We start from the raw sequence: 19,354 nt of genomic DNA, 5'->3' as shown, positions 1-19,354 counted from the left end.
ATATTATGGTAATAATTTCTCCTGTCAAAGACAAGTGCTTCTCATTTTTAAAAAGTCTGCCTTTTATGTCATACTGCACCTTTAAGCATAATACAGAATGCACAGTTATCAGCTCTCACAAGGGAAACTATTTCTATGCAAGGATACCAAGATCCCAGTTGGTTAACAAGTTAGGAAATGTATATAAACACCGTGTGGTGACCCACTTTTCTTATGTCCTTTGTATTGCTGGGACTTAGTCTTTTTCTTCTGTTTTGATGAACCTGACTGGCTTTCTCTCGATGCTGAAAAATAAAGAAGAAAATTGACATCAGATAATTTTTTACAACTCTCAATACAACTCAAATGAACTACCTTTACCAAGACCATGATGTTTATAAAAGTACACAATGCTTCGAAAATAAGGGTACTTGTTCTTGCAAAACCATGAACCTCAATACCAGAAAAATTCCATTATTTATTCAATAAGCACTTCTTATATGTTAATAAATTTTAGCCTGTAACTTTAAACTCACTAAAGGAAGTCTAGTTTAATTCACTGGGTGTTCTTAATGTTGTGTTTCTATAGTCATTAAGCAATTAATTATTGAGTTCACACTGCCATAGCACACATGATCTGATTCTGTGATATCACTGTTGAGTCTTATCAGGTAAGATCTTACCTGGCAACCAATCAGACACAGGTATATTTTTGTCCTGTGAGCTCACAAGATGATTTATGTGAGACAGTCCTTGGAGGATTGCTGATTTTTACAAAAGGACACTTTTTCTGTATACCAACTTACACTGTGATGCTGGAGGCTGTAGTTGATATCCAGTTAATTGACACCACCCTACAGGATAGAGGTCAGGGGACTCACAGTCTACCCACTGATCATATTCTTCTTCCCATCCATCAAAATGTATCCTCAAGAGACGATGAATAATTCGAGTTACTGTGGCTACACATATTAATCGTGGCTCCATGAGATCCACTGCTTCTAATTTCATTCCAACACGAAATCCGTGATTTGGAACATCCTAACATGGAGAAGCAAAACATTAACACTGGTGAAAAGAAGAATGTATAACTCCATCATCACTAAGAAAGAAAAAAAGAGAAGTAATATAAGCAATTAACAATTTAGACCAAAAAAACCCCTTATGGAAACATATGAAGGTGAAGCATGTAAGAACTAGTTAGGAAATGCATTTATTCCTAATAATGAAACAAAGTTTGGAAACAAATTTCAACTCCTATGTAAAGGAAATACCTACACTGTTTAACTAATATGTATGTGTTTAGTTAAATTTACCTTATTAAACAGTTTTACTGGTGCTGCAATGGAGCCAGTTTCCCTGAGGTAGTCAAACCATTTAAAAGGAAGCTTTGTGTAACCTGGAAAACACAACTAGTTTAACTAGAAGTTCATTTAAAATTAGTGTAATATAAAAATGCAGATATAAAGTAATTCAGTACACATTACAATCTCATGAGCTAATGCTACAGAGTACAATAATTCCTCCCTGTTATATGGCTCTTCCTGTTTTTCTAGACAGAAACAGGTGCACCCATGTATCCTGTAAGAACTAGACTTTTGCTTTTCAATCCTAGGCTTAGAATGGTCTAACATTTAATATTTTTCAGTAATATTTTTCTTTCTTTGTAAGAAAGAACAGTGGCTGGGCAAATACTGTTTTTACAGTCTTCTGTTTTGGCTTTTCTCCTTCTTAGGAGAAAATTCTAAGGCTCAGATAGTAAGTCACTGGTTAAGCCATATGAACTATTTAAGGGTGTCATTTTTTAAAAAGTCATATGGTAATTTTAATTTTTTTTTGGTAATACCACCTGCCTTGTGAGATCTTAATTTCCTAACCAGGGACTGAATCCAGGGCCCTGACAGTGAAAGCTCCAAGTCCTAACAACTGGAATGCCAGGGAGCTTCCTCATACAGTAATCGAAAGATGAAAACTTGCTTTCTCTCAAAGGTTAAAGTCTATTTTTTTAAAAAAATTTATGTATGCGATATCCCTTTGAGCCTACATCATCGCAACAGGGCTTGAGAATACCAATTCTTATTATAAAATGTACAAATGCTCAGGAAAAATTCTACACTAACTTAATTTATTAAAGCTATCTAGGTTACAGGTCTTTATGTTTTCAGATACCTTACAGCTCTTGATATAAACATACACATATGTAACATACATATGTTTATATATACATATTATATTTTCATACAGCAAGTAATCTAGGGCTAAAAATAAAAAGAAATCTAGGGCTGTGGTAAATGGTGTAAACAGGTACCACGTAAAAAGAAAACAAGGATGAATACTCAGTGTATATATTAGAAAAAAGTACCTCTGGGTGGAGTGAGTTCAATCATGTTAATTTCACAGAAACCAACAGGGAAAATAGAAGGGGAGGTTGCATGATAACAGAACCAGTCAGATCCATCTGCTGCTTCTGAGCCATCGATCCCAATCATCAGGAATCCATCAGCTAGCACCTTTTAAATTAAGAGAATTCCAAGTATTTAAAATTAGGTACCACTATTATCAAAAATGATCCTTTAAGTGACATTCTAAAAGAAAGTAAAATCTATTACACAAAGATCTCGTAAAAGTGAGAAATGTTTACTGTACTCTCTTAAATAACTGAAATTATAATGGAAAAAAAATCTGTATAAATTCTAGAGTGTGCCAGAAATAAAAGCATCGTTACAGAGAAGTAATTTTAGAGGTCTAGGGAAAACATGCTCCTGACAATGGCCAAGGCTGTTTTCTTCTGTGGCATGAAATGGGGCTGAGGGCTCTTTTACAATTTAACTATCTAGTCTCGGCTAGGCTTTCAATCTTACTCAGCAGGAACTCTACTTATATCCCTCTTGACTGATCACACAGTGGAGTTTTTCTAAACGTTTTCCATCTTCCTCAAGCTCCAGCTTCACCTTTCATGCTCTGGATACCTGTGCCCCCATGATGGGATCCACGTGAGGGGCCTCACAGTGCACCCTCTGCACGTCAGACTGCTCTAAGTGCTAGTCCTTCTTTGCCTCTCAAGACAAACCTCTCTACGGCTCCCAAGTCCCGTTACAGTAAAAGGATTCTATTTTGAAACAGTCCACACTTAAAAAAAGGTATATAGAGTACAACAAATTCCTAAATACTCTTCACCCAAAGACCCAATTCAAGTTATATCACTCAGTCATGTCCGACTTTTTGCGACCCCATGGACTGTAGCCCGCCAGGCTCCTCTGTCCAGACAAGAATACAGGAGTGGGTTGCCATGCCCCCCCTCCAGGGGATCTTCCCAACACAGGGATCGAACCCAGGTCTCCCACATTGCAGGCAGATTCTTTACCATCTGAGCCACCAGGGAAGCCCAAGAACACTGGATTGGGTACTTTATTGCTTCTCCAGGGGAAGTTTCTGATCCAGGAATCAAACCGGGGTTTCCTACATTGTAGGCAGATTCTTTACCAGCTGAGCTATCCAGGAAGCAATGTTCTAGTCTGTCAAATCCAGTGCCTTTTCCCCTACACTTCGGCCTCCTTTACAATATCCCATCCCAGCTGACTACTCAATTTTTTGAAACATTTGTTCCCAGATTCTCATTACATTACAGTCTGCTGCTAAGTCACCTCAGTCGCGTCCGACCCTGTGTGACCCCACGGACGGAAGCCCACCAGGCTCCCCCTTCCCCGGGATTCTCCAGGCAAGAACACTGGAGTGGGTTGCCATTTCCTTCTCCAATGTGTGAAAGTGAAAACTGAAAGTGAAGTCGCTCAGTCGTATCCGACTCCCAGAGACCCCAGGGACCACAGCCCACCAGGCTCCTCCATCCATGGGATTTTCTAGGCAAGAGTACTGGAGTGGCTTGCCATTGCCTTCTCCGTACATTACAGTCTACTGATCCAAATTCTCACCTCTGTGTTCATTGCTTCACATTTTTTTTGGCAAGCACCCTTTCACCTTCAACCCATGTTTCTGATTTTAATTCTAGCCCTTTTCTTGTTTTCATGATGGCATTCACTCTTCAATGGCTGACTTTTATGCCAACAATTTCTCAAGTTTTATCATGAATTTTTCACCCTCCCAGTGTCTCAGGCCTGCATTTTACCTGCATGCTGAACATATTCTCTGAGAATTAGTACAGGGCATCAAACCAACAACTCTTTCTCCAGCTCCTTTCAAGTGCAATCAACTGCTGGGTCCCCACAACTCCCCCTAAACATTCAGTCCCTTTATCCTCACCATTAACTCTCTCTCCGCTATGTTGCTTAATATTATTGCTTTCAGCCTTCCCTATGTACATTTCCCCTCTTACACAGTTAAAACTTTCCTTTGCTATGTACTCTGTTCATCCCAGAAAGCTTCACCAACTTATCCTGTTCACTAAAGAAAACTCAACCTGACCAAGCATTAAAGACTGCACAAATTAATTTCACATCATCTTTCTGTCTACTGGCAGGTTCCGTTCTCCTAGTTATTTCTACTATATTGGACATATATATATATATACTGATTTTCTCTTTAACCTTAAGAATTCTAAGACCTCTAGAAAGGACTACCTCCACTCATACGGGATTTGTTTTTCCCTTCTGAATACAGCTTAGTGGATCAGGGACTCGTAGCCCACCTTCTGAGGACCACGCAAAAAACTGGGCTCAGCTGTTCAGATTCTTTCTCCATAATTAGAATTAACATACAGAGAGATAGCAGTCAAGCCATGGGCTGGAGCTGGCACTGAAAGGCAGTGATACAGAAGGGTGAATGAAGTGAAAGTCGCTGTCGTTTCCTACTCTTTGTGACACCATGGACTGTAGCCCTCCAAGCTCCTCCGTCCATGGGATTCTCCAGGCAAGAATACTGGAGTGGGTTACCATGCTCTTCTCCAGGGGATCTTCCCAGACTAAGGATCGAATCTAGGTATCCCACAATTGCAAGGAGATTCTTTACCATTTGAGGTACTGGGGAAGCCCAAAAGAAGGGTGGGCGGCTAGCACATGGAGACTGAGCGCGCAGGACACCAGTAGAGAGAGAGGAAGAGCAGTGCACAGACTCAGAGCAGAGATGCAACAGAGGCCCGTAGGAGGTGGAGGACAGCACTAAGTTTATGCCTTTCCGGGTTTCATCCTTGGGTCCTTCCATGTCTATGACAGTGCCCACTGAGTCCTCAGAGTAACTTTCCTAAAGTCCAGTTGAGGGGGTTTCTGTTCCTTATAAACAAACAGCCTGGCCCAGAATATTCAAAGCAACTTGCTTGATGTGTACTGTGTGTGAACCTTTCACCATTTCCTAAACGTGGTCTGTACCTTTCACTCTTGATGCTTTTGTGCATATTCTCATTCCATGGCACAGTTTCCTCCTCAATCTCTTCTTGGCCCAGTTTTGCCCATCCTTCAAAATGGAAGTTTTCAAATGTCCTCTCTTCCACAAAGCTTTTCCTGATTCCTCTGAGAAGATGCTCTTCTTTATCTGAATTCCAACAGTACTTGTACCATTCTTGAATCATAGTTGATCTCGTACGTTAAACATATTTTCCTACATCTTATCTTGTTCTACAAGACTGTAAGCTTTTTAGAGTCTAAACCAACCTAGCACTACAAGAATTCATTTTAAGTATTTTCTGAGTGAAGCTTAATATTCTACTCATTGGACCCTTATTTTCCTTTCACACAGAGCATGACACGATGGTGCTGATTCCCAAACCTGGCTGACTGTCAAGAGTTACACCTTGAGAACTTTTTAATTATTATTTTTTTAAACAAATATAAATATCTGGGTAGTCTTTCTTATGATTCTGATTGAGCAGGTCTAGAGTAGGTCATGGGAATCTACATTTTAAATAGCACCAGGTAGTCTGATCACTAGTCAGGTGAAAAGGAAGAATAAGGGTTTAGAGTCAGTCTGGTTTAGCTGTGTGACCTTGAACACAAGTGTACAGGACATGGCAGCCATCATAACTTTAAATTCTGTTGGCTTAAGGCTTAAAGGACTTCCCTTGTGGCTCAGCTGTTAAAAAATCTGCCTGCAAAAAAAAAAAAAAAATCTGCCTGCAATGCAGGAGACCTGGGTTTAATCCCTCGGCTGGAAGATCCCCCAGAGAAGGGAAAGACTACCCACTCCAGTATTCTGGCCTGGAGAATTCCATGGACTATATATAGTCCATGGGGTTGCAAAGACATGATGAGCAACTTTCACTTTCACTTTAAGGCTTAAACTGTGTTGAAATGCAAGTCAAAATTTAATTACACCTTTATGTAAGTGTATTCTGGATCAATAGCTCTTAACCCTGATTGTACTTCAGAATCACCTGGGGACCTTAAAAAAAAGCCAATGCTGGGGGTGTACGCGGTGGTGTCATGCGGCCGGCGCAAGCCCTTAGTTGGTACCGGCGGATGTCAGTCGTTTATGGACTGGGCGCCTGGACCTTGCTGGGCTCCTTGATTTTTATGAGTCAGAAAAAGAGCAAGCCGCCAGGTGATAAAGTAGAACAAAAGGATGCCTCAAGAAACGAACAATCTGAGCCCCCAAAAGGCTTTTATGTGGAAACGATTGTCACATATAGAGAAGATTTTGTTCCAGTTACTGCCAGGATCATCAACTATTTGAAATCATGGACTAGTGGCCCTGGACCAAAATCATGACTGACTGCTGAACTCTGAAAACAGAAGTTTGGTTCAGCATATCCATTTGAGAGAAACCTTGATTTCCACTTTCCATTTGTGAAAAGTGAATACATTTAAGTTTGCTGTAAAATAAAATAGGCAATAAATATCTCCTTGAAGAAAAAAAAAAAAAAGCCAATGCTAAGACTGATTAAATCAGAATGGGAGTGCAGGGTTGGAGAAGAGGCTTAGTCAATAGTAATTTTTTTTTTTAAGTTCTCCATGAGATTTCAACACCTACTGACAATTGAGAACCACTCTTCTACATCTTTTTGTAAAAACAGTTTCAGAAGAGTAAGAGAAAAGAAGCAATAAAGTAAAACCAATGGAGGGAAAAAGCACAAAAAGGAAACACAGGAAACAGGATAAACTAGCATTGTTACAATTTTGTATTGGACAAGTTTTGACTAGGAAGTAACTTAAACAAATATTCTTCCTTTAACTTAGGATATACGTCCATAAAATAAAAGGAGGAGACTCAAGATAACAATTTTGAAATTAAGATATATACAAAGAAAACCTCTGGTAAGAGAATTCAAATTTATCTTGCAATTACTACCGACATTCTCCCCAGTGAAGACACAGATGCACACATTTTAGGTCAAAATGAATGTTAGGGGCCTCCTTCTCCTATTTGTTGTTGTTTAGTTGCTATGTCCTGTCCTATTCTTTTGCAACCCCATGAACTGTAGCCTGCCAGGGTCCTCTGTCGATGGGATTTCTCAGGCAAGAATACAGGAGTGGGTTGCCATTTCCTTCTCCAGGGGATCTTCCCAACCGAGGAATAGAACCCACGTCTCCTGCGCTGGCTGGCGGATCCTTTACCAGTTAGCCATCAGGGAAGTCCATTACTTTAAAACTAGCTCCTATAACTTCATTTCTATATTTTAAAACCTATTGTCTTACCTTTCTAATGGTTGCAACACATATTGTGGAAAGATTTAATGGGTCTATAGCTTCCAATTTCATTCCTTCCTTGAACCATTCCCCACTGTGGTCTACTTCTTTTACCTAAAGAATTACATGAAAGCACATCTATTGTTACAGGTGTTACCAGTTTAATAATTAAAGTAATACCAATTTGAAAAAGTTTACAAGATGAAAATACCAAGTACCTTCTCCTACCTACCTAATATTATAACTCAAACTTCCATTACGGAATAGAGAGAATTCAGGCAAATAGAATTTAAGAATAATTATAATCAATAGTTGTGACACATATGGATTACAAGGTCTTAATCCTTTTAGGTGAATATATGTAATTGTGATTTCCATAATATTAGGAAAAAACCCACAACCCTCTTTCAAACATAATTTACAAATGAGGGTTCTTATAAAAACTTCTTACCTTAGCAAATAAATGTGGTGGTGTATCAAAATGTCCATCCTGTTTCTTTGTAATATCTACAAGGAAAAGTTACATACTAATCTGTCAGCATTTGTGAGAAGACCAAAAACCACGTTTTTTTGAAGGTTTCAAACTCACAAGGTATGTATACTCTAAAACATGGCAAAAATACGTGCCTTCTACATTTACAGTGAATAATATTCTTTAAAAGTCTATCTCTTTAGAGTACACGTGCTATTAAGTACATTCAGCCAATTAGAATGCTGGGAATTCCCTAGTTAGGGAATTACAGTTTTAGAAGTATGTTTTAAAGTGTTTAGTATTAAGTCTAACCACATTTAATTTTGGTATTTCTACTAACACTGAATGGAAAGGGAAAGGCTATCTTCTTTCAAATGGGCTGGATAAAAAAGTGTAAGAAAACAAATGTAGTTGTGACTGAAAGGGCTTTGTTTTTAACTTGAGCATAAGTGGAAGGAATATAAAGGAATTGGTTAGGACATTTAATTTTCTGGTGTGAACCTTCCCTAATTAAGGTAGAATAAGCAGCCCAAGGCAACTGATTTTGATCTTTGCTATTCTGCGGAGAAAAATCCCCAAGTAGTACAATTTAGCCTCAATGTTATTTTCAACAGGAATTCTTGTGACAGGTGCTTACCAGATCTTTTGAATCGATGGCCTATGCTTCGAGACCAACCAATATGATGGATTAATGGGCTGTGCATGTGGCACCAGAAGTCATCTGTTCTATCTTCACTCTCTTCATATACTAGTCTTAATCGTCCTCCAATTACACTTTCCACCACTGCCACTCGTGTTCGACACAAATGCCTCTTGTCAACCACCTCTACTCTCATGCAAGGTTTGAAAGGATACTGCATGCTCTCTGAAACCTTGAAAGAAAAGCAGAACTTTTGAGAATTCATGACAAAGGTCTACAAATTAGTATTCCACTATAAAAATATCTAGTGCACTAAATAGTTAACATAGGTCATTTGACTCACTAATTGAAACAATTCCTTAAAAAGCTTTGAAGTTACTCCATTTTTTAGAACTCTCATTTGCCACTTGAGTCCTTTCTAAGATCTTGTCTTTACCTTTTGTGAGAAATCGGGAGGAAGAGTTTTGGCACCAGTAAGTCGTTTCACTAGAAAAGCTTTCCAGTTTGTATACTTATGCTGAATAGCTAAAAAAAAGAAATAACCAGTTATACTTTAGGAAAGAATAGAACTGCTTCAAAAGCTATTTGCTTTTTTAAAAAGAGAAAAGTAACAAATTTCCATGCAGTTAAAATTCTGAAGAAGAGTAACAAAAATAGGGAAAACAAGTATGTCTTGCTAGCAAATAAGTTACCTGAAATCAAAAACTATTATTTTTATTTTTATGTCACTTGTCACTGTAATGTTACTAATTGTGAAACTGCTTTGAAGTTCAGATACTTAAATTACAGTAGGGGTGATTACTCACTTCTAGGAGGGACAAGAGGTTTTCCACTTGCAGCACACCAACCAACTGGATGGATATCAGAACCACATATACTGCACCAGAAGTCCAAACCAGAGTCATTTTCAAATCCTTCATATCTTAAAAGGGCGTTGTAACCTGAAACCAACAAAGCAGTCACCAGATAATAAGAAAATCAAATGAAATAAAACAGAATATAGCTGCTGGTAGTGAGTATCAAATGTCAGTGAGCATCTGCAACAGGTGCAGAGCTTGTGAATAGACAGACTGCTGGGCCCCACACCCCAGAAATCACTTAGCAGATCTTGGGTGAGTTTTAGAAACAGTATTTCTAAGAAGTTCCCAGAGGTGGCGACACTAGTGCTATATGGATGAAACTTTGAGAACGATTTGAACAATGGAATTAGTTTAACTGTTTCAGAGCACGGCCTATTTCTCTGAATATATTTCAATTTTACCCATAGTTTCTTAAATTCTAGAAAAGAGGAGTGAGAAGGTTCTACTAGGATGCATGGTTTTGTAAATAATATTGTGGTAAGTTAATATAACCTTGTTAAGTCACAGAAATCCAGTTAAAGTACATTTCAAAGACACTGCTTTATCCAAGTGATCAGGTGACCAAATTATTTTCAGATAATTTGCATGTGGCTACTTTAAGAGTTTAAATTTTTCTGTCTTGTTGATTTGGAAATAAGATTTGAAAATGCCAGGTAAAAAAGTTCAGTGAACACAAATAAAGATATGTGAAATCACTTAAAATCTACATGTACTAAACAAATAGGGTCCTTCCAAGTGGTGCAGTGGTGAAGAATCTGCCTGCCAACGCAGGAGATGTAGGAGACTTGGGTTCGATCCTGGGTCAGGAAGATCCCCTGGAGTAGGAAATGGTAATCCTCTCCAGTATTCTCTCCTGGAAAATTCCATGGACAGAGAAATTTGGGTGGGTTGCAGTCTATGGGGTCACAAAGAGTTAGACATGGCTGAGTGACTGAGCACGCATGCACTAAACAAATGGGAAGACTTATTTCCTGGAAAGAACAAATAGTATATGATATATACTGTTTATAATTTAATAAACCTTATCTTTTAAATAGACAAACTTTTATTAAATACATACAACAGTAAAGAAAATAAGAGTATCAAATATCATTTCCTCAACAAACCCTGATGTATGTAATAGTCACCCATAACCAGCTTTGTCATCTCTTTAAGCTTGTCTTTAACAGTGTTTGTTTCTTTGCTTATTTAAAATATCTTTCTCTCAGTGAAACAAAAGTTACATGAGAAAGTATTTTTATTGTTTATTCCTTTTAATAAACCTTATCTTGGTAACATTAAAAAGTTAAGGTCTTTAGTGGAATAAAAAATGCCCAATAAACTTGTATTTCAGGCCGGGAGCTAAGTTTAGTTAGCATTTTCATGTGTTAATACTTAGGTTTGAAAATTTATAGCATTAAACTTTTAGTTTTAAAATTCAGTAATTCACAGAATAACTCACGACTTGCTAACTCTAAGTTCTGGGTTCATGATCAACAGGCTCACTTCTAAAATGTCATTAAAGTGGCTTAAAATGAGATATATGTTGCCATTAGATATAACAGAAATATAAAACCAGAGATGGAAGATAGAAATAACTCTTGAGTATTAAATGCATTGATCTTTAGAGCCATTTATATGCAAGTGATTTAAATATCAAGCAAAAAATATATATTGCTGTTTTAAACAAGGTACAGGGAATGATATAGGTATTTAGAGAATGTCTACATAGCTGGGGGCTTCCCTGGTGGTTCAGATGGATCTGACTGCAATGCAAGATTTGATCCCTGGGTCAGTAAGATCCCCTGGAGAAGGGAATGGCTACCCACTCCACTATTCTGGCCTGGAGAATTCCACAGACAGAGGAGCCTGGCAGGCTACAGTCCATGGAGTTCCAAAGAGTCAGACATGACTGAGCGATTAACACTTTCACTTTTTCACTCACATAAGCTGGGGAAATGTTTCATGGCAAAGGCAGGAACTGTACTGGGTTAAATATAGTGAGTGAGAGAGAATGACTGTAAAGGAATGAAGGTGACACGGATCATGCTGTGTGAGAGAGCAGGAAAACCAATCTCAGCAGAACAGATCATTTATGTCGGGGAACAATAAAAAGTCTGTTCAGTGGTGTACAGCGAAACTTAACAGCTGTAAATGCTGACCATCCTGATCCTTTAAGGACAAAGAAGCCACTAAAGATAGAAAATGGAATTGAGATCATTTTAGGTAAATTAAGTCTATCAGCAGTACACAGGGTGGAATAGGCAGGCCATTTTTGGGAAGATGGCTGGAGATAAGACTAGAAAGAGTAGGATGAGTAAGATACCCCTGCCAGTAATCTCAGGATACTTTTTATTATCTGAGTGGCTGCTCCTGCTCTGAAGTATCACAGTATCCTGCTATACCACTTACTAAGTACCTTGTCATAAAATGTATTCAATATTTAGCAGATGTAGAGTTGATTCACTGGAAAAGACTCTGATGCTGGGAGGGACTGGGGGCAGGAGGAGAAAGGGACGACAGAGAATGAGATGGCTGGATGGCATCACCACCTCGATGGACATGAGTTTGAGTGAACTCCGGGAGTTGGTGATGTACAGGGAGGCCTGGCGTGCTGTGATTCATGGGGTCGCAAAGGGTCGGACATGACTGAGCGACTGAACTGAACTGAACTGAAGCTCACCAAAAAAAGAAATCTTTTAAGTCTGCACATCACCTGCCTGCAAGGTCTAATATAGTAGATACCTAACATATTTACTTCATGGGCAACAATGTAAAAAGGGCTGGGATATATGGAAGAGGTGGGACTGAAGAAAACGTAGTACCCAAAATAGATGAACTTTTCATCATTAGTTTACCTCTGATATTATGGACCATATCACTTTTTTTTACTACTTTTTGTTACTTTCCGAAGTATTTCCCTGTATCAGAGGTTGAGGAAACTACAGAGTCCACAGATTTGGCCTACTGTCATCAAGAATAGTTTTTACATTTTTAAATGATTGGAAAAAAAATTAGAGGTAAAGTAATATTTTATGATATTTAACAATTATATGAAACTCAAATTTTAGTGCCCATAATAAAGTTTTACTAGAACACAGCCATGCCTATTCATTTATGCATTGCTTTGGCTGCTCCTATGCTATGATAGTAGAGTTAAATGGCTGTGACAGAGATTGCTTTGCTCACAAAGCTGAAAATATTGTTTTTTTTTTTAACAGAAAAAAAATGTGCTAACCTCTGCCCTATATTATACTTATTTGGCAATACTTGAAAATTTACAAATATGCTTTCTTACAAATTACAGATAAAAGTGATTTTTTAAAGTGAAGTATTATGCATGTTTTTCACCTGCTAATTTTACTATTCCAGCGATCCAGAAGACTTTGGTAGGTAGGCTGCAGTCTGTATTGGGAACTTCTACTCTCACATTTTCTGAGATATCACCCCAGCAGGTCCCCATAGGTGCCTGTCATATAAAAATTATTAAATTATCATCTTATTAAATAAAGTCTAAAATACATGGTTCAAAATTAAGCACTACTATTCAATCATGGTAACATTAAACTAAAAATACAATTTAATTCATTTTTTCTAAAAATATAATTGTTTCTCCTTGCATCACAGAATTCTATTTAGAAAAAGCCAGTGTTAGGGACAAGCTCAAGACGAAGAGAATTCACATATACTAGAACTGATCCATATCCAGTTCAAAATTCAATAGTGCTCAAATATAAGACTTGAGAGTAATTTTTATAAATGCCAAATAACAAACCTGATATTAGGTTTCACAGGAAAAAGTTGACTTAAAAATTCATTATTTTATCATGAACTGAATGAATGTACTTTACCTTAACCTCTAATTTTAAAAGATCTGGCTAAAGAGTAGAAAGAAAGAATTCCAATCAGCAATGTGGTTTCCAACAACACAGAGAAACAAAACTTAGTTATCTGTATTTTCAACTTCAGTTAAGTTCGCAGAACAGAAATATAGTCTGTTAAAACAGACTTGTGGCAAAAGCACCAGATAAAGTTGTTAAAACGGTGAAGTTAAAGAGATTTTTGAGAATCGTACATGGTAAATTGTTAAACGATTTCTTATTTCAAAATTTCTCACGCAGGAATTACAATAAACAAAGAAAACTTTCAATGTTAGATCTGGTAGTAATCAGCCTCCACACAAATGGTTAAGATGGGGACTCAGAAAACTAATTAAATTAATATCATGAAGGGATCTGCCAACATTTAGTGTGTTTCCAAATTACAATTTTCATTATATTTTAATCCTTAAATTTGAGGCAGTTTACCATTATTTGGAATTTAGCAATGGCTAATTAAACCAAAGTGAATTTAGGAATTTAAATGCTGATAATACCAAACAGTCTCTGTGGCCCTTGAAAATGAGCTCCTCATTAAATACAATTCAGAACCCTGATCACAAGAAGTATTAGGTAAGGATGTAAAAGACTTGATAACATGAACAAATCAGGAAAAGACAAAATAGTTTCAAGGCTAAAAGATGACTAAACACAAAGATATCCAAGAGTCACACAAACTAGTCCATCTGAACACTGGGCAAATGTCCATGCAAGGCTGCTCATCTTGGGTAGTCACTAACACAAAAGAGGGTTAGCTTAAAACAGTACTCAACCCGTATGCTCTCAATAGCTTAAGGAATTTCTGAAGGACAGGAAGAAAATATCAAATAATACTGAACTAGGATAAGTCTAGAAACCAAACACAGATTCAACTTATGGCTATTTCTTTAAGTAGCAAGCAAAGAATATACTTCAATCACTTGGATATAGTGGCCTATCTCAAGTATTTCTAATTCTGGAAGGATACACATAACTATCTTCCTGAGCTGTACAAAAAATAATACATCCATTATGACTATCTCTTTCTGCTATTTTTAAATTGAAAGAATGGACTCTTCAGGTTCTGCTATCTCCCCCTACATCATTCTAGACTGTAGGGCCATCCCTATTGCCAGCAGATATGATCAGAAAAGGAGAGGCTGGAAGGAAGATAGGTAACAGATTAAGCTACCATATATTAACACAAAGACCAGGTGTTAATTTCTGTGAGGATAAACCAATTACAGCAGACAGATGTAGTGAAATGTATGCATTAAATTAAGGTAGGATATCCATTCCTCTTTGTTTGGCTGCCAAATCTTATGAAATGGGCTTTATTTTTCATTAAGAAGGAAGATGCGTGGTTATGCTGACAAGCTGTGTGTAAAGATGAGCACACTGCTACTGCTAAAAGAATTTGGCATAGAGGACTCCCTTTTTAGTTAGGTGTGACAATGTCATACTGACTTTTTTTTTTTTTTAAGTATTTTAACAATTGTTTGGAGAAAATACCTTTTAGTCACATTTTATTAAAAAAACAAGTGTCGATATGCTTGCTCACTTAGAAAATAAAGTTAATGCTCACTTTAGTTGGGGGATGTTATGTTTTCGTCCCTACAGTCTGGATTGGTATAGGAGAAAGTAGCAGAAAGTGACATTTGTTCTTGCCTGTAATGTTGTGGTTCTGCTAGGCCCTCTTAAACCAATCCATATGGTTCACTCTAAGAAAAAAAATGAACAAAAACAGTAACAAAAAAGAGCACAATCGTCACTGCATAGTATGTGCTCAATGTGTTGAAACAGTAAAGGAATATTAAAGATACAGCTGCCCTTTTGTTTAAAATGGATATTCTTAAGTGTGGAAGACTAAATGACCCAGGGCTCGAGAGCCATCTTCAGCCAAGTCATCTGTCTTCTCTTGCTGGCAGGAGGGATACCTCTGAAAGTCTGGATTGGCATAGCATGGACTAGCAGAACCATCATTTACAGGTAACAACAAATTTACCTTCCAGACTCAGGACGAGAGGTCCATCTCAGGTTCCTCCCAAACCAGGAAGATCTGCTTCATCACTTCCTGCTCCAGGGCCACTCGTGAGGGCTATCTGGGAGCGACTCTCCTTCCCTGTAAGGTAAGCTGTCATCAGGTCCTGCAGGTCATGGCCAAATCCAAATGCTGAGGGCTCCCCAACACAAATGTAAGATAACCTCCACCTGACTCTCCGTAAGAAAGTAACTGAATGGGATTCTTACTTTTTCTGTACTTTAAGAACATTCCCAGATAGTCCAATAGCCAAGATGGCTAGTATTTAGATTCTCAGAAGGCTGACACATTACACACAGGATGCTTTGTGGGAGAAATACAGATTTCCCTCCACAGAGCCAAAAACCTGTAACTTTTGATAATCACAATCTTCAGCAGTAATAGAATTCAAGAGGGCAGAAGTTAGCCCTGAAGTTGTACACTGGTAACTATTATTGATCCTAATAATGATATGGCAAATATACAAAAAGCCACCATTAAAATACTTTGACTAATAGGCATATGGTGACTAAAGTGCAACTAGGAGAGAAAGATAAGCTATTATATGGCCAAAAGGGGAAAAAACATTATAGGAAATTGACTAGAAAAGAATTAGAAGTCCTAAATGTCATTTGCTGGAATTGACAGAAAGTAGGAACAGAAAAATAAAAGTTCCCTCTTTCTCCAGAAAATCCACTCACCTTTTGATCTGATAACAGGACCTACTTTTGGGGTTGGGTCATAGGAGGAGGGCTTCCCAAGTGGTGCTAGTGGTAAAGAATCGACCTGCCAATGAAGGAGACATAGGAGACGGGGGAAGATCCCTTGGAGAAGAGCATGGCAACCCACTCCAGTATGGTTGCCTGGAGAATCCCATTGACAGAGGAGCCTGGAGGGCTACCATCCATAGGGTCGCAAAGAGTTGGTCATGACTGAGGCGACTTAGCACACACGCACAATAGCAGGGGGATGGGAGTACAAGGAAAGTACAAAGAAAAAATGGGATGCTTGGGGTGAAAATGAGATTAAGAATGAGGCAATGTCAGACTTCCCTCATGGTCCTGTGGTTAAGAATCCACCTGCCAATGCAGGGGACGTGGGTTCTGGGAACGCTAGCCGTCTGGGAACCCTAGCCGTGGGGTAACTAACAGGCACGTGCCACAACTACTGAAGCTAGTGCACTCTTGAGCTTAGCTGCTCTTCAACAAGAGAAGTCACTGTAATGAGAAGCCCCTGCTAGCTGAGACTAGAGAAGGCCTGCGTGTAGCAACGAAGACCCAGCACAGCCAAAAATAAATAGGTAAATAAAGCTAAAAAAAAATATATATATATATGGAATGCTAGGGTATGTAAAGAGAAAGGAAGTAGTGGTTACTAATTTGAAAAGCATAAAGTAGTTCATAATTTTTAAAAAATATTAAATGAAAATAATCTAAATTACTTAGGCCTTCCTTGAAACAGATTATTTTTATTTTATTATATATATATTTTATCAGAAGCCACTGCTTTCCTGCAGAGAATTTGTTTTGTGGCAACACAATAGCTAAATTAGAGTACTAACAAGTACCAGAAACTATTATCAAGTTCTACTTCCATGAGAAAGAAACTCTGCAATCTAGGATGACATACTGAAAACTCTACCTTCAGTTAAAAAGGATGTGAAGTTGTATTTATTTTCAGTGGAGTTATTTATGCATGGTTAAAGCTAGGGGAAAAAAACAAAGAACAGTTTTATTTGAAAGAGGCTATTTTACTAATAAACATAGACCCAAGTTTTACTAATAAACCATTGTTGCCACACATACACAAACAAAAAGCCTTTTTCTCCTTAATATATATATTAAAAAATATTTTTAATGCCTGTTGCAAAGAAATATTTATAACTTTATCCCTTTCAAAACAGCTGGACCAAAAGAGAGGATTAGAAAACATCATGTAAGCAATACAAGGTGCTATTTGTGGAGGCAAAGGACCTTTTTAAAAATTATGTAACTACAACTATTTTCAAGGGAGAAAAAAAGTAGGATGATTACATTTCTGCTTTTAGCAAGGACAGTATCAATAAACTGACATCAGAATATATAGTTCAGGTACCAAACAAAAGAAATTTGAAGTCTGTAAACTCATAATTAAAGGCATATGATTTTAGCTTTTTAAGATTCATATACATTTGATATTGATACATTTTGGCCTGTGCTGTAATGCTTCAGTTCAGTCACTCAGTCATGTCCGACTCTGTGACCCCATAGCAGGCTTCCCTGTCCATCACCAACTCGTGGAGCTTGCTCGTGTCCATCGAGTCGGTGATGCCATCCAACCATCTCATCCTCTGATGTCCCCTTCTCCTGTCTTCAATCTTTCCCAGCATCAGGGTCTTTTCCAATTACTCAGCTCTTCACATCATGTGGCCAAAGTAGTGGAGCTTTAGTATCAGTCCCTCCAATGAACATTCAGGACTGATTTCCTTGAGGACTGACTGGTTTGATCTACCCGCAATCCAAAGGACTTGCAAGAGTCTTCTCCAACACCACAGTTCAAAAGCATCAATTTTTCGGTGCTCAGCTTTCTTTATAGTCCAACTCTCACATCCATACATGACTACTGGAAAAACCACAGCTTTTGTCGGGAAAGTGATGTCTCTGCTTTTTAATATGCTCTCTAGGTTGGTCATAGCTTTCTTCCAAGAAGCAAGCGTCTTTTAATTTCATGGCTGCAGTCACTATATGCAGTGATTTTGGAGCCCCCAAAAATAAAGTCTGTCACTGTTTCCATTGTTTCCCTATCTATTTGCCATGAAGTGATGGGACTAGATGCCAAAATCTTAGTTTTCTGAATGCTGAGTTTTAAGTCAGCTTTTTCACTCTCTTTCACTTTTATCAAGAGGCTCTTCAGTTCCTCTTCACTTTCTGCTCTAAGGGTGGTGTAATCTGCATATCTGAGGTTACTGATATTTCCCCCTGCAATCCTGAAAGAAATATTCTACTTGATTTTTTTATTTTGGCCATGCTGCATGGCTTATGGTATCTTAGTGCCCCTACCAAGGACTGAATCTGGGCCATGGCAGTGAAGGCCTGAAATTCTAATCATTAGGTACCACGGAACTTCTCTGTACTTGATTTTATAAAGAAATAATGGGGAATAGAGTGTATCTATTTAAAAGACTACAATATTAGAAAAGTTAAGAATGCTTTAAGGCTAAATATTCTGCATATATACAGAACAACTCTCTTGGGTTCAAACATAAATGCCAACTGGAGAAAAGAGTCTGTGAATTCCATTAACATAGGGTACCTAACTGGAATGTAGTACTGCAGAAATATTTTGAAGATTTTTCCACAGTTAGTAAAGATAAGGTTACTGCTTTTAGAAGCTGTGAAATAAAAAAAATAGATTAGGTCCTGGCCCTGTTCCTGGTATAGAGGTTTCACAGCCTTTGTAATTTCCTAAGTGATAAGAGCACTAGACACATCTTTTGTTCTAATATTTGATCTTTGAACTTGATTCCAGACACAGAGCTCCTAAATCCTATGCAATTTCTTGGATGACAGTGGTGTCTTTTGTTCTAATGAGGCATCTCTTTGTGGGTCCCTAGATAGCTTCAGGATGGGAGTTGGTCACCATACAAACTCTGATTAAAAGCTTCTTGGAATTTTCAGCCACACCATCCATCTTCCAGGAAAGGGAAAGGAGTTGTAGACTGAGTTAACGACCCATTATGCCTATGTGATGAAGCCTCCATAAAAATCCCAACAGACAGGATTGGGCTGGTGGATGAGTGAAGGTGCTGGGAGAGTGGTGCACCTGAGAGAGCATGGAAACTGTGCTCCTTCTCACATAGCCTGTGCTACGTATCTCTTCACCTGGTTGTTCATCTCTTTTATTATATCCTTAATGATAAGATATAAACCATTTCTCTGAATTCTGTGAGCCATTCTAGCAAATTATCAAATCCAATGAAGGGGTCATGGGAACCCTG

At 38.0% G+C, this 19,354-nt stretch overlaps 1 protein-coding gene and 1 pseudogene across 14 annotated transcripts in view; one reads left to right on the top strand and one right to left on the bottom strand.

Moving 5' to 3' along the window:
• The window catches only part of MBTD1 (mbt domain containing 1), a 72,405-nt gene that overhangs the window by 14,802 nt on the left and 38,249 nt on the right, over positions 1–19,354 (bottom strand). For all 14 annotated transcript variants that reach the window (XM_055407531.2, XM_055407526.2, XM_055407527.2 and 11 more), the window contains 10 exons: positions 12,853–12,970; positions 9,469–9,603; positions 9,099–9,187; positions 8,660–8,894; positions 8,002–8,057; positions 7,560–7,664; positions 2,342–2,489; positions 1,296–1,378; positions 786–1,020; positions 207–284 (listed from right to left, as the gene is read on the bottom strand). In XM_055407531.2, coding sequence (XP_055263506.1) covers positions 207–284; positions 786–1,020; positions 1,296–1,378; positions 2,342–2,489; positions 7,560–7,664; positions 8,002–8,057; positions 8,660–8,894; positions 9,099–9,187; positions 9,469–9,603; positions 12,853–12,970 — 1,282 coding nt within the window. The remainder of the gene's footprint in view (positions 1–206; positions 285–785; positions 1,021–1,295; positions 1,379–2,341; positions 2,490–7,559; positions 7,665–8,001; positions 8,058–8,659; positions 8,895–9,098; positions 9,188–9,468; positions 9,604–12,852; positions 12,971–19,354) is intronic.
• Positions 6,344–6,634, top strand: LOC129544247 (small integral membrane protein 26 pseudogene; annotated as a pseudogene).

This window comes from Moschus berezovskii, chromosome 20, assembly GCF_049115385.1.
Source record: "Moschus berezovskii isolate FMDL1 chromosome 20, NW_MosBer_1.0, whole genome shotgun sequence".
Taxonomy (NCBI): domain Eukaryota; kingdom Metazoa; phylum Chordata; class Mammalia; order Artiodactyla; family Moschidae; genus Moschus; species Moschus berezovskii.
This window is presented reverse-complemented; position numbering and strand designations above follow the sequence as displayed.